At 36.2% G+C, this 25,838-nt stretch overlaps 1 protein-coding gene and 1 pseudogene across 3 annotated transcripts in view; both read left to right on the top strand.

The window, feature by feature from the left end:
- USH2A (usherin) overlaps nucleotides 1-25,838 on the top strand; it is a 763,828-nt gene that overhangs the window by 209,851 nt on the left and 528,139 nt on the right. For all 3 annotated transcript variants that reach the window (XM_032289234.1, XM_032289233.1, XM_032289235.1), the window contains 4 exons: nucleotides 3,271-3,765; nucleotides 4,812-5,081; nucleotides 6,671-6,840; nucleotides 12,971-13,115. In XM_032289234.1, the coding sequence (XP_032145125.1) occupies nucleotides 3,271-3,765; nucleotides 4,812-5,081; nucleotides 6,671-6,840; nucleotides 12,971-13,115 (1,080 nt within the window). The remainder of the gene's footprint in view (nucleotides 1-3,270; nucleotides 3,766-4,811; nucleotides 5,082-6,670; nucleotides 6,841-12,970; nucleotides 13,116-25,838) is intronic.
- Nucleotides 895-2,643, top strand: LOC116559057 (annotated as a pseudogene).

Raw genomic sequence — 25,838 nt, 5'->3', positions numbered from 1 at the left:
TACAAACATCCAGCAAGTACTGTACTTCTTTCGATTGTCGTCAGGTTGTAGGTCTTCCAACTTTCAGTTTAAGCCTATGCCAGACAGTCTTTTGGAATACTCAGCACTGATGTTTATTTTTGCCTTTTAGGTTTTAGCTTTTGGCGTGTTAAATAGATTATTCTCCATCATTGTTCTAGCCTTCAATGATTTTTCAAATTTTGTTAATATTTTCAACAGCCTTATTGTGGGATCAAGGTAACTTTAATAAATATTTATATAAATAACAAAGGGCCACAGCTGCATGCTCTCTAGAAAATCTGAATCTCAGCCCTAGGGGACTTTACCGAATATGATTCTTCTTTGGGTGCTCTGCCTTAACACTAGGGATGGTGACTTTTTCCTGTCTTTTCTATTCCTATATTCTTTAGAGTTTTCTGTACCACTTAGGAAGTAAAACCATGTTATAATCAATCATTATCTATAAACTTCTCTTGTGCAAATTACTCTGTGGTTTCTGTGTCCCGATTGTACTCTAATACAATACTCAACATATTTTCATGAAGAATTTGCAATAACATATGCAATAGAATAACAAAACCATCTTTCATTCAGATACTCCCTTGCATTGTTCAGTCTTTAATTATTCCCCTCCCTCAACCACCATGACATTTGGGGAAGGGCAGCTTCCCTCTGGCCCTTTGCAGAAGGCCCTTCAGAGGATGCAGGTTCATTTCTAAGAGGTAGTTGGCCAGATGTCATCCCTTGGCATCCTCACAGCATCAGTGTCTAATGCAGGAAGCTGGTGAACACGTGATCATTCTCAGCTTGGTCAGGGCCTCATGAATACCCTGCTGTTTTAGCCTTCCCCTAGGCTGAGAACTTTCTGATTTTTTTTCCCCCATCTCCTACATCCACCCTTGGGCCCTCTCAGAGGTGGAAGAATCACTTTGTCCCAGCCGTAGAAGGTCCCATAGTAGGCTCACTGGCTCTCAACACAGCACCCTCACTGTTCAAGAAACCAAGAGATTCCTGCACAGGACCACGTCAAGATGGCGGCGTCCGTATTAAACCCCGTGCTGAGGCGACTTCCTATCATTTCTCTCTTCCTAGGTGCCAATGGAGTTCAGGCTCCCCTCTAGACTCTGCACCAAAGCTCCCTCTGCAAAGGATTCTTTGCCCCCAGTTCTCATTTCCCCTTATAAGAACTAACCCTGGAAATATCTGCAATCAGAAGAATACCAGGAGCGGTAGGGTTATCGTCCTATCTGGGCTGACTATGGTGGCAACCACAAGGGTGGTATACCCCCACAGCAGACTCGAAATACATGGATTTGCAAGAATAAACTTGCTGGGAATCCCTGCTCCATCTGCCGAGATCACAAGTTGCATGTTGTACTCTTGGAACAGCTTGTCTGCGGGTGTCATCTTTCATGCTCCATACACTGGAGTCTGCATGAAGCCACGCAAGAGATTGACCTGGGCCATCCAGGAAGCCAGGGATCATGGTCTCCTCAGGAACCACATCCCCCAGGCTGAAACCGGGACCTTGACCTCAGTATCTCTCATGGGGTTGTGAGTGTTCCTCCGCCAACCCCCACCCTGATCCCAGGTGACCCCCTGGTACCCATGGCACAACTGGAAACAGCCACCAGAGAAATTGTCTCACCTTCCTTGGCTCTATCAGGGCCATCTCCGAGAAGATAGTGGCCGCCACCTGAATCAATACCCAAGGTGCCCCGCCCCACAACACCAGCGGAAACCTCCTCCACTGAGCAGTCAGACCCCAGGGTGCTCTATAGGAGGTGTAGACTGGGAAGAAGGGCCGGGCGTGGTGGCTCACACCTGCCATCCCAACATTTTGGGAGGGTGGGTGGATCGCTTGTGCCCAGGGGTTCAAGACCAGCCTTGGCAACATGGCGCAACACCATCTTCTACAAAAAATACAAAAAGTACCCAGACGTGGTGGCATGTGCCTGTAGTCCCAGCTATTCTGTTTGGGAGACTGAGGCAGGAGAATCACTTGAACCCTAGGAGGCAGAGGTTGCAAGATCATGCCACTGCACTTCAGCCTGGGTGACAAAGTCAGATGCTGTCTAGAAAAAAAAAAAGACTGGAAATGCCTAGGTTTACATGATAGGATATCACCCCAAAGAGCTGTGTCTTCTGTGGCCAATGGCAGATCCAGGAAAGAAATGAAATTTGCTTATGGGGATATATCTAGGCTGAGGGAGAGCAGTACAGATGTATATGAGAAACCCCAACCTCTATATATTGTAAATAGATGGGCTCGGCTAAACATTGTTGCTGTTTCAGACTTTTGCTAACTTAGCTTTTCCACAATGAAGCCCTATCTCCTGTTAAAAGAGAGGCAGGCAGGCAGACATGCAGGCAGGAAGGAAGGAAGGAAAAGAAAAAAGAAACAAACTCTGTGGATTAAAAAATCAGACCCTGAATGCTTAACTATTCCACTGTAAGCACATAAATATGCCGGGACCTTCATATTGCATTAGGATACCCCTGCATAATGGAACCCTCCTTCCATCTCCCATACAACAGCCCCAGGAGGAAGCAAGCAGCAGCCACTCTGGCATTTGTGTGTTTCACAGTCCTGCAATGTATTTGCTGTCCTTAGAGAACAAGGAGTTCCAGTCACGTGCCTAATCACCTCCACTCCCTATCTTATTTTTTAAAAACCTCTTTGTAGCAGCTTCTCTCTGCCCTCACAATCCTTCATGCATAGAAGTCCTGCTTATCTAGAACTACTCTTGTGTAAATTCCCCACTGCTGATAACAAATGTCTCCAAAATTTAGCAGCTTAAAACAATAAACACCATTTCTGTAGGTCAGAAAATAAGAAAATGTTCCAGTCAAGATGTTGGCCTGATGACACCTTTACCTCTTGGTGGTAGTTTACTAACCTTTAGTCTGGTGTATTTAGTGTTTAACAAGCAAACCAGTTACATAGAGGAAACATAGTTACTTCTGTTTTGGACAACTGCAAGAATTTTCTCTTAGATTTTCTATCAAAAGGACACTATAAAAAGTGAAACGAGCTAAAACAAACATCTAAATATTCTTTGTTATGAATGGCACTTTTATGTTATACTCAATAATAAAAGCAATCAACTGGTATTTACATGATTTCAATGTTAAAAATCTGAAATGTTTTCTTAAAAGAGTAGATGGGTATAGTTTATATAATTAAGTAATTTGATAGGAAAGCAGTTAGCAATGATTCTTTACCAACTTGTGAAATGTAACCGTTGTCTTTTTTTCTTTTCATTCCAGGTATTCAATACTTCTTAGACACTGACCTGTTACCATATACCAAATATTCCTATTACATCGAGACCACCAATGTGCATGGTTCAACAAGGAGTGTAGCTGTCACTTACAGGACAAAACCAGGAGTCCCAGAGGGAAACTTGACTTTAAGTTATATCCTTCCTATTGGCCCAGACTCTGTGGCACTGACCTGGACAACACTCTCAAATCTATCTGGGCCTATAGAGAAATATATTTTGTCCTGTGTCCCTTTGACTGGTGGTCAGCCATGCGTTTCCTACGAAGGTCATGAAACCTCAGCTACCATCTGGAATCTGGTTCCATTCACCAAGTACTATTTTTCTGTACAAGCGTGTACTAGCGGGGGCTGTTTACACAGCTTGCCTATTACAGTGACCACAGCCCAGGCCCCTCCCCAAAGACTAAGCCCACCTAAGGTGCAGACAGTCAGTTCTACAGAACTTCACGTAGAATGGTCTCCACCAATGGAACTAAATGGTAAGAATTCAAGGCCAAGATTCCCCTTCTTGGGTAAGACATAAGTAAGAATCTAGGCATTGTAATTGTGCAATTAAGAGTCTAGCAATTGTATTCCTTTTCATAACTGCACAATATAATAATGGATAAACAGTTTCTATAGATATATGATAGTGTTTGTCCTGGTTAGTGGAACAAGTGTATTTCTTCTAATAACAAATTCCATTCAATTAAATTGCCCCTTAAAAGGCTAATATTATCTTTGCTCTTAATGACATCTGCCATAACACAAATGATGTTTATAATTTGAAACTCACTTATGAAATGCATTATATTTGACTGTGTCACAAGTTAGGGCACTCATAAGCAGTGCATTTAATCTTTTAAGCGAGAAAAAGATATGAAATAATACAAAAAATATGTACGCAAGCTAACCGACTCCATTAAGTTAATTTTTGCATTCATACAATTGAACCTTTGGTTATATAGGCCAGATACACATTCATAGATTTTTGGTCATTTATATCATGTACATACTATAGCAAAATCTTTCTTTAGATTTTTAAAGTTATTTGGTAAAACTGGGTAGAAATTGACTATAACATTTATGCAAACAGGGCTTATGTTAAATTAAATTAAAACCTTCAAATGTGAAAGTATACAGACTGGAGCTACGATAATCAAATTCCCTGAAAGAACTGGCCGTTCCTAATGACCATCAATTCTGAAAAAGATTGAATTTATCTGTGATAAAGTATAGTTATTTTTTGTCTATATGTTGCCCATTTTGGTTTGTTTTCCCCATGCGTATGCCTTAAAAGTATTTTATACATTATAAAAATGTATTTTATCATTCATCTATGTATCAGTTTGTTGTCTTCTATGTACCTGTCATCTAGATTACTAAACTACTAAATACTACACTTTGAAGGCTTAAAAAATTGACAGTAACCTAAGTAGAAGGATAATGAAAATCTAGCATTCTTTAACTGACCTGTCCCTAACCTACCCCCAAAGTTACCCCTTTGTCTGACGAGTCACCTTGGTTCACTATTTAATTTCCCTAGGAATAATTATAAGGTATGAACTATACATGAGAAGATTGAGATCTACTAAAGAAACCACATCTGAGGAAAGTCGAGTTTTTCAGAGCAGTGGTTGGCTCAGTCCTCATTCATTTGCAGAATCGTCCAATGAAAATGCATTAAAACCTCCTCAAACAACTACAACCATCACTGGCTTGGAGCCATACACCAAGTATGAGTTTAGAGTCTTAGCTGTGAATATGGCCGGAAGCGTGTCTTCTGCTTGGGTCTCAGAAAGAACGGGAGAATCAGGTAAAGATCAATGCTTTAAGTTCTACTTTTAAAACCTCTGAAGGCAAGTGCTCCCTCAAATTAAAGTCAACACTGCTAAAGTACATTTTGAAAAGCAAGAATTAGAAACTTCCATAGACCAAGGAAATATTTAATATATAAGGGTTGGTTACATAAACAACTCAAGGTCATAAAGTACTTGCAATAAGTTTTAGGGGGCAAAAGGAAATGCTTTAGTTATTAATTCATGGGGCGAAAATGGCTTAACTATAGTTATAGTCTTTGGGGAATGTTTGTCAGAAATAGCATTTGGTTTCCAGTCCTGAAGTGGATTGGACACATGTCTCATCTTGCTCCATATACAGCATAATTTATGTTCTAGGAAAGAGATAACTGTCACCAAGTCCACAAATCTGTCTTTGTTTTTATTTATCTTTCCAAAATAAATAGTTTAGATACTAGATTGTACATAATGACAGAATCCTGGACATCAAAATCTATAAGTCACAAGTGTGCTTGTAAGCAGTTGGCATGGTTATAAGGAAGGAGGACCACATACCTAAATTTTCTTGAGTACCTTCATTAAGGCAAACATTTTTAAGCCTCCACTTTATTTTTTATATTAAAAACACTTTAAATGTCATGAGCCTTTAAGAAAAAAAATACACTTTGATTATGTGTTTAATCTGTAGATAACAAAGAAACCGAAGTCCTGATCTAAACTTGACCTGTTAGAAATATGGAGGATGAGGGTACCCTTAAGTTGATGTCCAAGGAAATCATTTCATGAATAAAATGCGCATTATACTTGAGCATCTCTTAGTGACTGTCAGCCATCTTGGACAAATAATAAAGCCATGATAGCACAAGTGATGAGGCATGGCATTCTGGAAGGGGAAAGTCAAGGTCAGAAATGAAAAGTAATGGGTGAAACTGCAATACTGGGTCCCCATAATCTTATGGGTCACTGGCTAACGAAAGTGCAATGAGTTTCTTTGATAATACACCTTTGGTTAGCTCATTTGAAATCCCTATTAAGAGCTCAAGGGTGGCAGGGGGGAAATGTATGTGTGTATGTACCCTGAACATTTCAATAAAAATTTAACGAAAACTTTGAGACATTCATTGGGGTTATTTAGAATGCTTTAGGCTTACCTGTTTCTGGAGAACTATGTTCACTCAGCTGCATTGGATTGGCTCGATGACATATTTCCCTACATGGGAAATCCACACCATCGCCATGCCTTTTTCTGAACTTTTTGGACTGAGATATTCTATTTTTGTGACTTCTTTCAGATGCTCGTAAGACTTATAATTTCCTACCTAACCATTCACTAATTATCTTTATGAACACAAGCAAATTCCCTTGAGATTTTTATTTTGTGAATAGAAAGTAGCTGGTAATATGAAGATGGATAATATACTTGCAGATAACATTTTAAAAAGTGAATACCTTTTACATATACCAGGATATTCTTAGACTTTTTCAGAACAGAATATTTTGTAAGGTACAAGGTATTTCAGAAACTAAAAGGAATGTGTGAATTCAATTTGAAAATATATAGGGACACCATTCATTGTTTTAATGTTGTTGTTATTCTCATTGATAGCACCTGTATTCATGAGCCCTCCTTCAGTCATTCCCCTGTCTTCGTACTCTCTCAATATCTCCTGGGAGAAGCCAGCAGATAATGTTACAAGAGGAAAAGTTGTGGGTTATGACATCAATATGATTTCTAAACAATCGCCTCAACAATCTATTCCAGTGGTGTTTTCACAGGTATTGTTATGTTTAACTAACGTCCTTTCAGAATTGACTTAGGGCTTCATTTGGACATTTTTTGAGTTTGCAGAATTCTGTGACAGAATTCTCCCTCTATATTCATTAAATGGGGGATTTTTTTTCTTAATATTATGTGTACAAGCCTCTTTGTATGTCACTTGATTTTTTTCCAATATAAACATATATTGAAGCAAAGTTGGTATAATTCATTTCATAAGACTTGTTTTTTTCTATTTATCACGTATCCTTAAATATTTTACAAGAAGTTGACTTTCACTAGCTGTGTACTATCAAGTTACCTGGACACACTATAATGTATTTAACCAGTCCACAGTCAGTTGATATTTGTATTATATTAATTCTTTTGGAAACATAAATAACATTGGTATAAATGTCTTATATGTACATTTTGTATACATTTCTGCTTCCTTCAAAAAGTTTGAAGAATGGAATTTATCACAGTTTGTAACAAAATGAAATGTGAATATGTTCAAGGTTTTGAATAAACAGGAATATATTGCCTTCTAATAATTCATTCTCCAGCTAGCACTAGTGAGAATAATTATCATAGCTAAAGGTTACTGATGCTTTACTGCATATGTGGACTAATTCATTTGATACACACAGCACTCCTAGAAGATGAGAGGCCCTCATTCTCTCCAGTTTACAGTTGTGACTGGTATGCCTTTCTGCCCATTTTACCAGCCTCCAGGTGGCCAATCCCAGAAGCTGGTGGAAGGATGTAAACAATGAGTTGTTCTGTGTTCTTGGCTGTTCAATGCCTCTTCTGAGGGAGCTGCTCTTTGCTGGGTATTAGCATAAGATAAAAAGATCTTTACACTTTATGCCTGCTTCCATAGATCTGGCCACATTTTTCTTTCCCAGAATTCCTAGCTCCTGATCCTTCCATCTTTCTTTTTTCATGCCTGTGACCAATATATCCAAGCCACTGTCATATTGTCCAGATATGTTTTATCCTGAGACACATCTCTTTCCAGACAACATGGGTGACCAGGTGAACTGCCTGAAGTTCTGCCCATTGAGAGGATTTCTCCTCTCTACTCTTTCACAGGGCCATCTCTGACAAGGGTTGTAGAGCAACAGCCACCATGTTTGACTTGCAACTGCTTACCAAGACATCCTATCTGTGAACTAAACTCTGCTTTATTTTCCCATTCTTTCAGCTCTGAAGGGACCTCCCATGGGTTATCAGTATGAGCTGAGGTTGAGCCACCAGTATAAGAATGGTGGATGTCATGGGGGTCTGAACCACCTGCTTGCACAGTGTATTATGGCTTTTGTCTCTGCTTATACCCAGTCTCAGACATCTACTTCCATTTTGTTTTGGGCCCTCCTAACCTCAAAACTTGGCTGAGACAATTCCCAGATTATAAACAAGTGACTCTAGCTACATGGCTATGTGGTATTCCATACTAGATGTTCTGTTTTTACTGAAGCCTGAAAGCATGCTAGGAGCCATTTAGCAAATAGTGTATAGCTTTTGTTACATGTTATGCCTTTGTTCCAAGGTCTTGAGGTTTATCTGTCTTATTATTCTCTTTCTATATGTGCCTTGCAACATCTTTTCCCACCATGCTTACCTCTAGTGCTATAAAATCTTAAAATTTACTATACGTTATGTCCCAAGTGGCTGATCTGCCTGTACCATAGTCTGGACCTGGTGCAGAGCCCTTTCCTGCTCTGCGGTGCACTCAAAGCCGGCAGCATTCCATGTTACTCAGTAAATTTCTCAGAATGGTATTCTCAAGTGTGGAATATGCTCCCTTCAGAACGTGAACAGGTTTACTAGAAATTCTGTTTCCTTAGTGGTGGTAGATGCAAGGTGCAATACTTCGTCTTTTATTTTGGAGGGAATATTCTAGACGTCTCAGGCCACTTGGACTCCTAAAAACTTTACTGATATGGAAGATTCCTTAATCTTCATAATATTGCTCTTCCACTTTCTAGAATACATACGTCTTACGTCTGCATACCTACCATTTCTTGCTTTGATTCATTTAATACAATGATATTGATATAAACAATACTGTCAAGAAGGCTTTTATAGTTTGTCTTAAATTGGTGATTAATCACCCTCAGATTTTCTTTGTCTTTCTTCAGTGCATTGATAGCAACCAGCAAGAGCCATGCATAGTCCTTATGATTACTAGATTCCCCAGAGCAGTCCTTATAATTACCAATTCCACCAAACCAGTGAATTACCTTCCACTGGCAACTCATGCCAGTTCACCACTAATGGAAGCTTAAGGGTTGCACCACTAGGGCATGCTGTGGACTATCAGTACTCTACCCGCTAGCTTTGGGTGATGAGATCCTCATTGCAAACCAGCTGGTGGATGATGGAACTCCAGAGTATCATTTTAAGAGTCTCCTTCCTAAAGCCACTCCTGGTACGACTATCTCAGGGCAAATTCCCCTGGAAACAGCCTCTCTCTTGGTAGAAGACTGAGTACAGAGGCTTATTGGCGGAGCACTTTCAATAAGCGTGAAGTGACAAAGGAGTAGGACTGAGCAGTGCAGAAGCTGAGCTATGAATCAATAGTAGAAGCAGCCTCAGCTGATTCTGTGGGTAGTTCTGGAGCTGAAATGACCCTCTTAGCATGTTTCAAATTAAGTCAGGAAGTCAGATTTTTGTACCCTAGAGTATTTGTGTCCTTGGGCTGGTGTAGCAAATTAACATAAACTGAGTGGCTTACAACTGTGGAAATTTAGGTGTTAGTAGTGCCAAGTCCCCCACAGGCTCTAGGAGACAATTCTCTTCCACCTTCCCATGGCTCCTGGTGTTCCTTGGCTTCTGGCAACGTAACTCTGATATCTGCCTCTGTCTTCACAAGTCCTTCTCTATGTCTCTGTCTCTTCTGTGCTGTGTGTCCATCACATTTCTCCCATAAAGATGCCAGTCATTGGATTTTAAACTATCCTTAAATGCAGGATGACAACTAATTACATCTGCAAAGAACCTATTTCGAAATAAGGTCTCATTCTGGATTTTTGGAAGACACTATACAATCTACTGCTAATAGGTTTGCCATTTTTTTCTAAGTGTTTTTAGTGGACAGAATATATATACAACACACAATTTTATTTTGTATACTAGATGACAAAGAAGAGCCAATAAATAATTTATGATTCCTTATTTTTCATTAATCTGGTAATGTGTTGACTCATTTGCAACTATCTCATGATGAAAACACAACTGGTATCATACATACCTTTTAACTTAAACAGGTTAGTCTAACAATCTGGTATACCATGGGATTTAAGGTAAATTTAGTTATAACTTCCTTGGGGCCTTTGCCATGTTATATCTCATATTTATACTTGATGTTTTATTTTGTTGTTTTTACTATTCTTTTGCTTTATAAACTATTCTTTCTTTGTAAAACACACTTTTGATTTATCTATTACTTACATCATAGTAGTTATTCTAAGAAACAAAAATGAGAGAAATATCATATATAAACATACAGACTTAGAAGTCAACTTGTTCATATTCCATGTCTCCCAATTGTTAGCCATATCACATATGTCTTCTGGTTTTATTCATCTGTGAAATGGGAAAACCATTTCTGCTTACCTACCTGCTTAAAGAGCTTGATAAATATTGACACATTATTCTTACTGATTATTATTAATGGCATGGAACTACATTATACTTTATAAACTAGCTATCATTTAATGGGGCAGGAAAATAAATCTTTTGTTGTTGTTATTGTTATTTAAAAGGCTGCTCCTTATGACTGAACTGGAATAAGGACATAGATATATCACCTTATTCTCTTTTTTATTTTTATTTTTATTTTTTGAGACAGCATCTAGCTCTGTCACCCAGGCTGGAGTGCAGTGGCACAATCTCAGCTCACTGAAACCCCCTCCTCCTGGGTTCAAGCCATTCTTGTGTGTCAGTCTTCTGAGTAGCTGAGATTACAGGTGCGTGCCACCACGCCTGACTAATTTTTTTTTTTTGTATTTTTAGTAGAGAGAGAGTTTTGCCAGCTTTGCCAAGCTGTTCTCTAACTCCTGCCCTCAAGTGATCCACCCACCTCAGCCTCCCAGAGTACTGGGATTACAGGCATGAGCCACTGCCCTGGGCCCACCTTATTCTCTTTTGAACTCTCTCCACTGCAAATCATTGTCATCTTCATTCTCTATTTAAGGAAATGAAATCAAAAGTAGCAGAACAAAGTCCAATTTTTTGGCTTCTCAATGATTAAATTTGTAACTGAACTGACCTGTCTTGTCATAATCTTTGGAAATAAATAGCCAGAATTCCTGGGGAAAGTCTACTGTAAGAGTAACTATTAAGAAATCTTTGCCTGAGAATGAGGCAGGGGGAGTACATAAAAGTGGGGATGATGTAGGATTCATTGTAGGAGTCCAAGCTGCTGCAGAGTTTTTCCTACCCTTTTGAAGACTTATTTCATGAAAAACTTTCAATTAGATAAATCTTATAAGACTTATAAATTGACTCTATGTACATGATAAAGACAAAGACTATCTGAGCGATAATTTTATGATGCAAGTTCTGGGGCAAATAATATCTTTTTAAAATAATGCAGTTTATAATAATCATCTGTAGGGAAGTAAAAGTCCATCAAAATAAATTTTAGTGTAGATGTTTTCTTTGTTATTTCATTGTGGGTTCTTGCTACAGAGAATGATTTGTTTAAAAAATAATTCAACTTCCTAAATTAAATAAGAAATTGCTTAATGTATTTTATTCTAAAAACAATTCTGTTTTCTAAAAATTTACATTGAATTCTGCCAGGGTTCTTCTGAAAGGGATGGATATTATAGTACTATTCATAAATTTAATTCGGTTCAAGGTTTATTTTATTTAGGAAATTTTCCATCGAATTTCACGGAAAAGAAAAGTTTATATCTTCAGTATATCAATAACGATTTTACAATTAGAAAAATAATTACTTGGTATTTGATGTTTTTCTGATTTCAAAATGTAATTGCGAGGAAATGGTTTAAAAGTTTTAAATCACTCCTAGAGTTTTAGAATCTTTAAAACTACCTTTATTTCTGAACATTATTGAAACACTGTATCCTACATTCCAATCTCACTGCTCTTTAGAACTACTCATGTAATTTATGAAATTTTAAAGTCAACTCCTAGGCGAATATTCCAAATGAATTTTTTTGTGCCCCTAAAGAGAAAGTCTCTAGAAAACTACTCCAAATATTACTAAACTTTAGATTTATTTGTATTTATACTTATGGAAGATTATTTTATATAACTATGTAGTAGTAGCTCTAAGAAAATTAGTTTTGTACTCATAATGTCATACTCTCTGTTTTAATGACTTTTATTTTCTGAATATAATTTCTAGTGGACTTTGTACCTACAACCTAAACAAATTTACATGGTTGTTTTTGATGACTTCTAATTATAAAAATAGAATGAACTCTCAGTGTTCATTGTTCAATAACTTATTTATGGGCTGTGAGTTTTCTCTCAGTCTTCTTGGCTCAAAACTGCGATTTTCATTTGAAATTACATGATAAAGATAAGATTTCAAAAAATGTAACTGTTTGATGTAATCTGTCCATGTTTGTGTAAGAAAGATGATTGAGAATTGATCTAATGTGGATGCTCAGTAATATGTTTAATGTTTATTTTTTTCCCTTTTTCTTCTGTGACATTTTTTTTCTTAACAAAAATGATAGTATTGATTTAACATAGCCACAACATGTCTTTCTGTTCTAGCACCATCAAATAGCCTGGGTATTACTGCACTGGGTTACTTTTGGCCAAGCCCCATGGCTTCGTTTGGACTTTATCATGATAACAATGACAGTGTCACCATCTTTATCTCTACCATTGGTGACAATAACCATACCACCACGCTGCTTTATGAGGCAATAACTTGGTTTTCTCATTTATCCACTCAGGAACTGGATTATTACCTCATAAAACAGTGTGATTGTACAATTATCAATTAAATCCTGGCTTGTCGAGACTCTTCAAAAAAAAAAAAAAATCCTTTTCCTAATGGTGGTTGGCAATAATTCCCCCTGTCTGAATTCATGGAACTTTGACTGCCAAGGTTATATTTTTGCACTGATTACCTATTATCTGATTTTGTTTTCCCTGAAGCTGTTGCACACTGCTAAATCCCAAGAACTATCTTACACTGTAGAAGGACTGAAACCTTACAGGATATATGACTTTACTATTACTCTCTGCAATTCAGTTGGTTGTGTGACCAGTGCTTCAGGAGCAGGACAAACGTTAGCGGCAGGTAAGCAAGTTTTAATGGATATGAAAATTTTTTGCCTATCAAGAAGAAAAAAAACCTATAGCATTCAATACCTTTTCTAGTTGAGACTTTGTATTTCTGCTTTCTCCTCCTCCCTTGCTAACCCTGATTGCTTCCTACCTTGACATTTTTAAACAACAAAAACAAAAACTTAACTTTAATTGGCACCTAGGCTCTATGAGTTATAGCTGTGTCATAAGAAATATAATTAGTTGTAGAGTGACTCAAGGGCTTAGCCACCAACCTGTGTCTTCGCAGTGTTCTGATAATTGTGAAAAACATTTAGGAAGCTTCTTGGTTTTTTTTTTGTTTGTTTGTTTTTTGTTTTTTTTTTTTTTTTGAGACGGAGTTTCGCTCTTGTTACCCAGGCTGGAGTGCAATGGCGCAATCTCGGCTCACCGCAACCTCCGCCTCCTGGGTTCAGGCAATTCTCCTGCCTCAGCCTCCCGAGTAGCTGGGATTACAGGCACGTGCCACCATGCCCAGCTAATTTTTTTTGTATTTTTAGTAGAGACAGGGTTTCACCATGTTGACCAGGATGGTCTCGATCTCTTGACCTCGTGATCCACCCGCCTCGGCCTCCCAAAGTGCTGGGATTACAGGCTTGAGCCACCGCGCCCGGCCCAGGAAGCTTCTTATGAGGACTTTAGGATACCTCTTTCCTCAATGTAGGCATTTTTTGTGGGGGTAAATCTACTCAATGCTGTCCCATGGGAACATCTAGAAATTACTGTGTGGCCTGGTATATTTGGCTTTTATGAAATAGGTAATTGTTTATTATTTTATTAATAAGTTTTTAAGTTTATAAAATTTACATAAAGGAATTATCAAGTATAATCTTAATAGAAGTGGTTTGTGTAATTTGTGCTTGCTTCATTCAGGACTAACTGGATTTATATAAACTTGATTACCTATATTAGTAAGACCTATGAAATCAATTATTTTGCATTTAGTATATTTTCAAATCAGTGTTTTTCTGTTTCTAGATAAAAGCTTAGTTTCCTTCTTCTCTTTAAGGAGGTGTTCATGTGTAAGGAGATTAAGACATTCTAGGTGAATTACAGATATTATGAAAATACATGTTTACCTGTAAAAACATTTCCTAGACCTCCTCCCCAAATCTCTTTATCCTACTATTTATAGGTCCAGTTATGTAGGGTATTTTTTCTTGGTTCTGGAAAAATTTCTTAGCTCAAATGATCTCATCCAAGTAATTTTATTTTTTTTTTTGAAAATTTTCATCAATGCAGACAAGTTTGAAATTCTAAGAAATTATAGTTTACTAACTTTATAACTGAACACTTTGTATTTACATGTATTTTATATATATGCATTTCAGATGTATGCATACATTTATGGGGTACCTAGCTTGTACAAAACACTTTTCTCCTATAAAACTGTTTTTGTATACAGACAAAATTATTGTTATTGAAGGTTTACTGTATTATTGAAGATTTACTGAATGCTGAATATGGGTAACAGAGAACTCTATCTCCTTTAAGAAAACTGATACAATTTCAGACTAGAAGACAAAAATTAAAATAAGAATCAGTCTTGCAAATTGGAGAAAGTAAAAATGGTGACAACACAAGCTGAAGACTGGCTGTGTTATAGCAGGGGACATAGGGATCCCAACCATGTGGCTGTGCACAACTGGAATCACATCCTCTCAAGTTGTAAAACATGTAAAAATAATCAAGCATTATTATATAGCCAGTATGAATATATTCTTTGTAATATTCTCCCCAAGTGTTTGTCTAACCTATGTTTGATACCTTCAGTGTTACAGAAAATACTATGTCTCCGGGCAAAGCTATACCATCTTTAGACACCTCTTTTAAAATGTGATTTCTTAAACTGATCTACTTGAAGGTAGAAAAGATAAATGATTTTGATTTGGGAGACTGAGAACATATCTCATTAAACACTATTTCAGATAAACTATAAAAGAATGATAAAGATTTTTGCAGGTATTTACTGAGCACATACCATATCTCCTGGTAACTTCTACTCAACATTCTTCTACTTCCTTGGGGGCTGTGGTTAATCTAATTTATCATCTGTCCAATAACATTTTAAATACCAGTATACCTACCTAAGTCTCTTCTCCTTTAGGCTGCATATTATGGTGGCTCCCATCTGTACCTGATATGCAGTAGTGTCTAGAGCTGTTATTAGTATAATTCTTGTAGATGAGATATAGTCTGGCTTTTCATAGATGGAAGCAAACTAAAGAACCTGAAGAGAGATATGCCTGACCCTAGAAACTAGCTGGATCCTGGAGATGGGAATAGAAAATCAGGAAACATGTCTACAGAATGGAATCTCCCTGCTCTATGCATTAGTGATAACGTTTGTGCTAATGGTATTCTCAGTGGTTGCAGTGGCAAGTTCCTGTTGCATGAAAGACAATGTACCTGGGTGCTCTGGACAACATTCATTTTAGTTGCTGGTGAAGCTATTAAAACCACTCCTGTCTATTGGCAGGACTGTGAAGTAAAACTAACTAATCAGAGCCCTCTGAATCCTCCCTCTACTTTTTTTATCCTTCAAAGATAGCACTGGAAACTTAAATTTGCTGAAAGTCATGTGATGTGAAAGTCAGTTGACTCACAAAAAATATGTAAGAGGAAAAAATGATAAGCCACATTGCCAGCGTTTCAACATGGACTCTGCCATTGACTAGCTGTGTTACCGTGTATAAATTATCTAATCTCTGAGACTTAGTTTCCCAATTTATAAGTAAGTATAACTTGTTTTGTAAGGTTCTGATGAGGATTAGAAATAGTTAATACATTTAAAATATTTAAAGAAGTACCCATCACAGTCCATTCTCAATAAAAATTTGTCCTGATTTTTATAATATAACACTTTTATTAGTCACAGTATAAATGTTATAGAATTTCTCATGTTATCAAAATCAAGGAGAGTTTATTTTACAACTTTGAATTTCTAACAGTATTATAATGTATATAAAAATGAAGAATTCTAAAATTAAGGATTGTATTCTCAAAATAAATCTTAGAAAGGCTTACAATCTGAAAGCTTTGTTTATTATTTTCTGTAAGAAATATGTCATTCAGAGTTATGTACATTTCAAAATGTGGCTCAAAAACAACAAATTTCACATTTGTTGGTTGCAATATAGAGTTAATAATGTGCCATAAATATATTACTACATTTTATTGTGAATGCTCAATTCGGAACCATCTCTTGCGAGCTTACTATTTAAAGCACTGTGGAGGATTTGAAGGTAATTATACCCAGCATTTGGGTTAAGGAGTTGAGATCCAATAGGTAGGATTAATACCATGGGGACATGTGCTAAGGGCTATGAGAAAGGTGGAAAAAAAAATGCTATGGGAAGGTAGAAAATAAGATAAATAATTTTGATTTGGGAGACTGAGAAGATATCTCATTAAATGCTATTTCAGATAAACTATAAAAGAATGGTAAAGCCTTTTGCAGACATTTACTGAGCACATACCATGTGCTAGTTACTGTTTTAGGGGCTGCACTGTTCCAGGTACCGATGTAGTGAAAGCAGAGATTTATGAAGACTTCCCTGGCAGTAGAGTACACAATAGATTAGAAGAGAGGGTATAATAGAGTCTGGTAGATTTTTTTTAAGAGGCAATAAGACAGTATATCACATAAGTAGAAATGAAGATTGAAAGAAGGGAATGGAGTGACTTCAAGGAAGAGAGATCTACAAGTTAAGCAGTGGGAAGAATGGATGATGACAGCAAATATTGTAGCCCTTGGTGGTGCCATTAAATAAAAGGAGAAAGATAAACAAATAACATATGGTAGAAATAAACTTGTGAGTTTATTTGATCATTTGATAGAAACACATCCATGGCAATTAAAACATCCAGCAGCAGAAAATGCAAATCTGGAGCTTAAACATGATGCAGATTTTGTAATCATTTGCCTATAGATGGAAGCTAATGCTATAGGTTATAATAAATTAGCAAAAGCAGAGAAAATGCAGAATAGATATCCAACGAAAACACCTAAGTCAATATTGTATTCAGGAAGAAAGGAGAAAGGAGGAGTGAACAGAGATACTGTCAGAATTAGGAAAAGAACTGAGAGGAAACAGTATCATGAAAGTCCAGGGAAGAGAGAATTGTAGGAGAATGTTGTCTGTAGTGTCATATGATATACGGAAAGCAAAAGAAATGTGACCTAAAATGGATGCAAGGTCACTGGTGACTCTCTGGGGATTACTCTAATTAGCATGGTTGAAGCAGAAGCTGGAACAGGAAGGACTGAGCAGTGGCAGGAGAAGGTGTAATGGTAAATTTCAAATGTGTGGTTTTTATTCTTTGCCAAAATTTTTCATCTGCTCAATTTTCTTCTTTAAAAAATTGCATTACCTTTTGCTTCCATATAAAATTCTTTCTTTTCTAAAGAAAATTTTATTTTAGCATTTTTTTTCTGGAAAAAAATTTATTTTCTAATTCCTTAATATATTTTATTAGACCTACCTGATTCTTCATCTGCCCAGCAGAAAATAAAGTCTCTTATATGACAAAAGTATGAAAAAATAATTTTATTTACAGTTGGATTTATTACAAAATATACCATTTTTAGGGTTATTCAGTGAAAATAAACTTATTTGCTTTGATTTGAATACCAGGAAAAATTATAAATCCATCATCCTTCTTCCCTATTCAGTAGATGAATGTGTTTGTCTAATTTTTTTTTTCCAAAATCACCTGATAGAATGTATAGACACTAAATCATAGAAGTAAACTGAAGGCCTATAATAAGGCCAGTTCTTTTGAATGGTCAACAGTTGGGTTATAGGAGAGTAATAAAAGTTGACTTGCAACTTTATGGTTCATCCTAGTCTGTTTCTTCTACTTTTAACATTGCAATTTGGAGAGTATATATTATTTCAATGAATTCCAATGGATTTGTGGGAAATTTAAGTCTATGTCTAATAGCTCACATGAGCTCATTTTCAGAGATCAAAGGAGACCAGTGACCAATCAAAAATTTTGAAAAAGAGCACCACAAATTAGAAGTAGTAATTAGCCTTTTAGAGCCATTGAATCATGAAAAGATATGTTGCCTCCTTAAATCTCAGTCTCAAAAATCAAAAAGATACTTGTGAAGATTTAGCTGGCTGTTTCATTAAAAAGCTTGAGAATTATAATTGGCTCTCTCTTGTTTTAAATATTTTTTCAATTAAATATATGATTAGAATGGGTGCATTTCATCCAGAGTATTGCATTGCTGCTTCTTTAGTTTTGATGCCTGTGACCAAGTCTGAGAGCTGATTTGAGAGAAATGTTCTCTCAGGAACAGCGGCATCTCTCTCCATTGCAAAATCTTCAAGCAGTGCTATTGATGGCTTTGGAGTTGCTTCTGGGTGTATAAGGGTAATGAGTTGATGAACTGGGCCCTCTTAAAATTCTTACTATACTTTTCTTTAAGATTATCCTTTTAATCTAGGAAATTTGTGCATTCTGTCCATTGCAAATTGAGTTTAGTTTAAATCCTTCTTATGAGAAATTACTTTTGGATATCCATTCCTGAAGGGACAATGTGATATTTCCCTTGCCTGTTTTAAATTGACCTCCATATTACAAGCTTAGAAGTGCCCATCTCACATTAAGCAAGTAATTAGTGTGCATTTAATTTTCTTTCTGAATCCAAAGTAAAATGTATAGGCTTTTTGCTGCTGGGTTGCAAACACACATTGTTTTGCATTCGGGCACATAAGTCTTTTCCTTGTGAATAGGAGCCAGAGTGATTAAACAAGCGCTCTTAACATGTTAATTTATAATTTTAATTACAACAATCTTGTATATATAGTCATTAGTGGATACTAATATAAATATTTTTCTACCTTTTTATTCATAATGCATAAACCAATCACCCAGTTACTTCTCTGAGGTTGCTTGTTTTTGTTTCATAATACAATCTTTGTTCTTAGTTATGAATGCATTTTGTTCATTCCTGTCTTCAATAATCCCTCATTAAGCCAGTCACTTTCTGCTCCATGCTAAAAAGGAAAAATTATCATGCAAATGTGGCATGCCATATTAAAAAGCACATTACCAAACACTTTTGTTGCTGTCCTTCAATTAGTTTCCCTTCTTTGAATTTAATTCCATTTGTTGTTAAACTACTGACTTGATGTATGGACTCATGAATCTGAGGCTGCTGCCAAGAAAGTAGGGAAAAAAAATCAAAGCCTCTTCGAAGAGCTGCAGAGGCGAGCTGAAATGAATTTGCTTCACCTTTGACAAGAACACTTGAACAGCATTGGAATCCTCTGATGATTCAACTTGGCTAATTGTCCAATTATTTATTTCAAGAATAAAGGCACAGTTTTACAATTAGGAAAGTATAAAGTAGTCTAAGAAATTTGGTAATGACAGATGACTTAAGTAACTCTGAGATTAACACTATCAGCAAAACGTGTCCCACCAATTGTTTTCAAGCAGCAGTTCTTGTATCTTAGCATCAGTGAAATCCTGAATACACTGAAAATTTTTTGTTTGTTTGTTTTGCTTTCAACAGAAATTATTTTGCACTTGTAACCAACATGTCAAATTTCCATGGCTCTTAAGTAATGTTTAAGTTATATTTCTCTTGATTAAAAGCTTTTGGTTCAAAGCAATACTTTTTAATTGCCTAATGATATAAGTCAGTTCTTAGGAAAGAACCGCACATTTAGAAGTTCATTTGCAATATAACTGAAAAATTCATTGCATGGCAGTAAAACAATTTACTGTTAATTACAAGGAGAAGAATTTGCTGTAGCATGCTCACAGATTGCCATGAATCATGCAGCACTCCTAGAGATTTATAACAGATGTGTAAGTGGGATGAATTAGCAGGGTTTAATAACAGAGACACAAATCATGCAGACTTCAAGGAGCTTTAATTGATATACTAGAATGTGACGGGCATGAATCACTCAGCCATTCAACAGCACTGTAACATATGGTCAGCTCAATATGCCGCATCTTAAATCGGTTGGTGAGTCGTAGGTTGTCCCATATGGTGGAAGCAATATATTTTTCATGATTAAAAAAAATGCATCCATTTTTTAAAGAAATATGATTGCAAAGCATGTTTGTTATTGAACAGTCACCTGAATGCCAGACTGCTTTATTTAAATGCTTTTTTTTTTTTTAACATGGCAGCTTCTCAAAATAAATAGGGGCTACTCCTCGTAATACCAGATCGCTGGAGGCATTATGAGAACCAAATCAGGTGCTTGTTGGCACACTCGATCCGCAGCAAGCCTATAGAAAAGCACAGCTGATGGTTGCTGTGATTGTCAGGGAAATCCTTCAGGCTGTGGCAAAACAAACAAATGAAAGGATGATGTCACTTTCAGAGAAGTTCAGGAATGCCCAGCTTTGTAAATGGAAGAAAATGAGTTGAATGAGAGATCCCTACTTAGCAGGGTAAGAAAGTGGCTGTGATAATACCATGACCCTAATGTAACAATTGGATGAAACATTTTATACTAACTTCTTAATTAAATGCTCAGTCCTTCAGGGGCATTTGAAAAGAAGCCCTGACTGGTCATCACAAAGATGATAGCGCCAATTCCACATCATTCTTGAAGAATTATTTCAATATCTGAAAACAGGTACCCTGGTTGAAGACTGGTAACCCGGTAGTGTGCAACCATGTTTTTATTGGAACTGGGATCTGGCAGCTTTTAGAAAAGCTTTTGCTGCATTAGTAAATCTGACAGACTTGAAAAAGGAATATTGCAGCCTTAGAACTGTGGCTGCCAGAATTTAATGTCAACAATTAAAATTTATTTTGATCCTTACCTAGTGTTTATTACTGTTTGTATACACAACAGACCTTACTAATACAGAGATGCACTATTAGATGGAATTACCATCTGTTCAGAGTGAAATGCTGGCATCTGTCTTAGATGCTAAAGCTAAAATGATATTATTTCTAACGAAACAAAATTAACTGCTTTTTACTCACCAACTTTAACTTGTCGTGTATAGTTGTATCCAAGGAAAAGGCTTGTTTGTGATCACCTCTGTGGCCAGGTCTGCATTTAGACATGCGACTTTACTAGGGGCTCTACTGGCCTTTTTGGCACGTGGAAATGGCATGTAGAAATTATACTTCCAATATACAATTTTAGCTTTATAATGTACTATGTATCCTATAAGTCATTAAAACAACACAATCAAGCTATGTAAAAATTGACTGAATCAGAGAGGCTTTAGTATGCAAAATATTTTGACAGATGTGCCCTAAAAAACTGCAAGGAAGGAAATTTAATAGGCAAAAATTCATCTGAACAAAGTTGCTATAGGTCCCACAGTGACACCTTTAGGAAAATACAAACTGTATCTTTCTTCTCTGTTAGACTATTTTAAATTTTCTCTTACATTGACATATATAAAAAATTTACATTCAGTGTCCCCTCCTTTTAATTTAAAGCCTAAGTATCCTATTAGAAAAGGTCTCTAGCTTTTGGAAGTTAGAGAATTTGGAGGATCAAGGACATTGGTAGTGTCCATTCTGATGTTAGATCAGTGATGGTACTTTCTGAGAAGCCAGACTTCTATATATCACAAAATAATAAATTGTGTCACACCAGCATTTAATGCATGTACACAGTGCATTAACTGTAACTGTAGTACATTTATTTGTGCTGGAGGAGACTTGAAAATGATGAAAAAATCAATACTTTGCTGTCAGAGAAGCAAGTGTTACGATGCATTTAAGTAGTTAATTGCATAAGCCCCATAAAAGCTTCAAGTTTGGGTAGCAAGGATGCCATAATTACAGTCCAAGCAACTACCTTTTATTAATGGTGGGCTTTAGGGAACAGTGGTTGCTATCATCATTGCTGCTATATGTGCAGTGTAGAAATAATAGATCCTTTTCTCTCTCCATGTGACGGATGCTAGTTTTGTGCAAAATACTGTGATCACCAGAACAACGTAATGTTTGTTCACCGTGTTCACTGAACTTCTCTAGAAGCAGGGTTTTCTAGCTTTTTTTAATATCACAGAACACATAGACAAATAGTATTTGTATGCCATGCTAAGGTAAAGGAACAAGGTGGCTGAGAGCTGAAGGGGATAAACCAGAGGGGCTCCTGCTGGCTTCCCAGGAGCAAAGGGCATCAGGATGTCTGGCACACATTCATGGCTTATTAACTTAGAAGCACTGCTTTAAATTATTCAATCAAAGAACTTTGAAACTGGAAGAGATCCTAGATATAATCAAGACTGTCACTCTAAGGAAATAACAGAGGAATAGACCCAATAATGGATTAACCAATGTTCTATAATTAGGATCTTAAAGAGCCGATCTAGAGCCTACATTTTCTCCTTTCCAGGTCTTCTAGTCATATCCTCTCCTGAGGGTGACTTGTCAACAAAGAAGAAAGCAGCAAAATATATTTTGTTCTTTCTTCCCTGGTCAAACAATAGGCAGTCAATAAAGTGTTGCTGAGTCATCCCTGAGAGTTTCTGGGGAGAACTTGTTTCTCTTAAGGACACTGATTGGTGAGCAGTTACAGTGGCAAAGCTGCCCAGAGAAATCATGGCTCATGACCTAGACTTCTTGTCTGTGTCCTGGTCCCAGTGCCCTTTTCCAAGTGTTTCGGCCTACCAGTGTTGGGCAAATTGTATTTCCTGGCATGGTTTTGTATTTCTGTGAAAAAGTCAAAATCAGTTTCTATTGACAGGGTGCTTAAGAATGTCTTATATAGTGTGCTGGCCATGCATCCCTAAAACATAGAAAGACTGTTTATTCTTAAATTCTTGTCCTCATCATAGAAAGCTGATGATATGTTGAGATACTGATACAGCCATATAGTCTCTGTGGGCAAAAAATGAACAGATTCCATCTTACAGACCAGTACCTCAGGAAGAGATTTGCTCAGCTTTTAGTTCTTATCCTTTGATGCTCAAAATGCCACACTACATAAATTTTGCAAGTCTATATGTATTCATTGTGATACACTAGTAATTATGTTATAAAGTAATAAATGCTGCATAAAGAAGAATGCATATGATAACATTTTATAAAATAGTATCTATATATTGAATAGATAAGATACTAGATTACTCCTATTTAAAAATACAAATGATATGTAAAAAATACAAGAATTTTGTACTTTTATTCCAAGTGAAAATAGACATTTTATTCTTAGGAATGATGAATATTGAAGATTTAAACTTTGTACATTATTCTTAGAAATAATGGATATTGAAGATTCATCTTAAACTTAACATTTACAAGACAATTTTCTATGTAAATACAAATCGATTTTGAATATAGATGAATTGTATCCCTTTATAATATATAATTTAAAGATGGGTTCTTGTATTGATAGTGCCTTGTATTTGTATAGAAACTTGTTTTGTAAAACATAAAGCAGATATGCGTAATGTTGTAGAAGCAATTGCTGTCAACGTATTTCACTGAAAATGTATCCTCACGTTGCAGATGAGGAAGCTGAAGCAGGTATAAGTGTTAAGAGACTTTTCTAAAATCACACAGATTTAGACATTAAAAAGTGAAATATTTTTAAAAGTCTACAAAGTCCCTTTCATTACTCAGTGCTGTCTCTTAACAAACTGTTTTATAAATTAACAAATCTTTAAAGATCATATTTATTTTTACCTGTAGTTTCTTTCCTTTGAAAATCTGATGAATAATTCTTTACTACTCCAATCTCTTGATGATTTTATGTGGGTGTATGTCTGTGTTTAATAGTTCAGGAGTATCTACTTTTCTTATTCTACTTGTATGTATATGAGGCCAGACTAGTTTAATTGATTGACAATTTCACATAATTCCCCCTTCCAGCCTTAGAGGAACCCTGAAAAGAATAACTCAGTAGGATAGTCACCCTTTCAAACAGGCTTAGTTGACTCCTCCATGTGAAACAGTACAATATACCTACTGGAATGTTTTTTGTTTTGTTTTTCTTTTAAACAATAGAATAAAAAATGTACTCTAGTTCTGTTCATTCTCAAGAATTGACTTCTAAAGGACAGTCCCATTGCTTGGTGGAATAATTCCCCTGGGAACCAAGAAGTGCTCTACTAGTTAAAGTTTAAATGGTAAACATTGATTTTAATGGACTCTCAAGAATTTTCCTATTGATTAGAATCACTTTGCCAAATTAAAAAATGTGTGCTCTAATTTTCAACAGTTATTACACAAAAATAACAGAGAGTTGCTAGAATTCCTTTAGTATTGTTTTGTATGACTCTTAATCTATATTCCTGATTAAGATGTAATTTTTGGATTATGCTACTGATGGGGGAAGGAATCTGGTTTCTGTGGTAGTGCTGAGCTTCGACATTAACTCCATTCAGTTGAGTGGTTGAAGTAAAGTAGAGATGTATCAACTTTCAAACAAATGGGACCAGGAGAAAGGCTGCTTTCAAACAGCAATGAAACTGTTCAGTTTTTAAGAGGTATCGGAGGTATATTCATACTTCTCAACATTTAGTTAAAATGGGAATTCTATTCCCAGTACACCAAATATGTATAATTTGTGACTCTCTGTCTACATCATTGGTATCCAATATGGTAGTCATGAATCATATGTGGCTATTTAAATTTAAAATACAGTTAATTAAAATTAAGAAATTTGAAATTCAGTTTCTCATTCTCACTAGCTGCATTTCAAGTGCTCAGTAGTCTTATTATAAGGCTAGTGGTTACCATATTAAACATTACAGATCTAGAACATTTCCTTCATTGTAGAAAGTTCTATTGGATAGTATTGGTCTAGTAGTTTTTGGCTATTGGTTATTACTAGGCTAGTAGTTAGTTAACTAAAAAGCTCATGTCTCTGTGTCCCAAAACCCTAGGGAATCTAGCAAATTGCAATTTTAAAGTTGTGTAATTGGTTCTCCATTGCTTCCCTGAGCACAAGACAAAACAGTCTTCCTGTCCCAGTTGAAATCATAGCCAAGAATGGCCTGCTGAAATTTTAATACAAATATGGAACTCCAGACTCTGTAGAGAGACTTAGTGGGTGAAGACATTTCCGAATGGCTTAGCCTTTTATTTTGTTTTGGATTATTTTGAAGTGAAATCATAGCTTCTAGAATGAAATCTTTGAGAACCTACCATCTAACTGAATTTTAGCAAAAAAAAAAAAAAAACCTAAGAGAAATTATGCGTATAAGTCATAGATTCATACATATATAAAAATAAAATATCACATGGGCTGCAGTGGCAGAAAATAACCAGAATTGTTAATTATCTTTCTAAGTTGATACACTTTTTGCTCAGTGCCTTTTTTTTAACTAAAAGTTAAAATAGCATCAAAATGAATTGTTTCTCTTTGAAAAGCTGGACCAAAAGCTAAAAAGTAGCAAATAGAAATTGTTCTAAGCTGTTTTACTGTGAATTTCCTTTCATGGTTTAAGGGCTTCAATTCTTATATTCATATCATTTTGATTTATATTTATTGAAGCAGGCAATGACTTTACATCTGTGTATGGCCATGTTAACACAGGTATAAATTAAAAGTCCACAGACGTAGTTTGGGCCCTTAATGAATAGGCTTGGTGATAATGACATTTGTTCCATTCTCCGCTTTCACCTCTCAAATTCAGCAGATACACTTAGAGGATGAATGAATCTCAGCTCACAAACTCAACTGTTTACGGGGGAAAAAAAAATCAAAACAAACCTTCATTTTCAATTGCTCGGCTGTTA

This window comes from Sapajus apella, unplaced genomic scaffold (genome assembly GCF_009761245.1).
Source record: "Sapajus apella isolate SASKATOON/1434 unplaced genomic scaffold, GSC_monkey_1.0 scaffold22, whole genome shotgun sequence".
NCBI lineage: Eukaryota > Metazoa > Chordata > Mammalia > Primates > Cebidae > Sapajus > Sapajus apella.
This window is presented reverse-complemented; position numbering and strand designations above follow the sequence as displayed.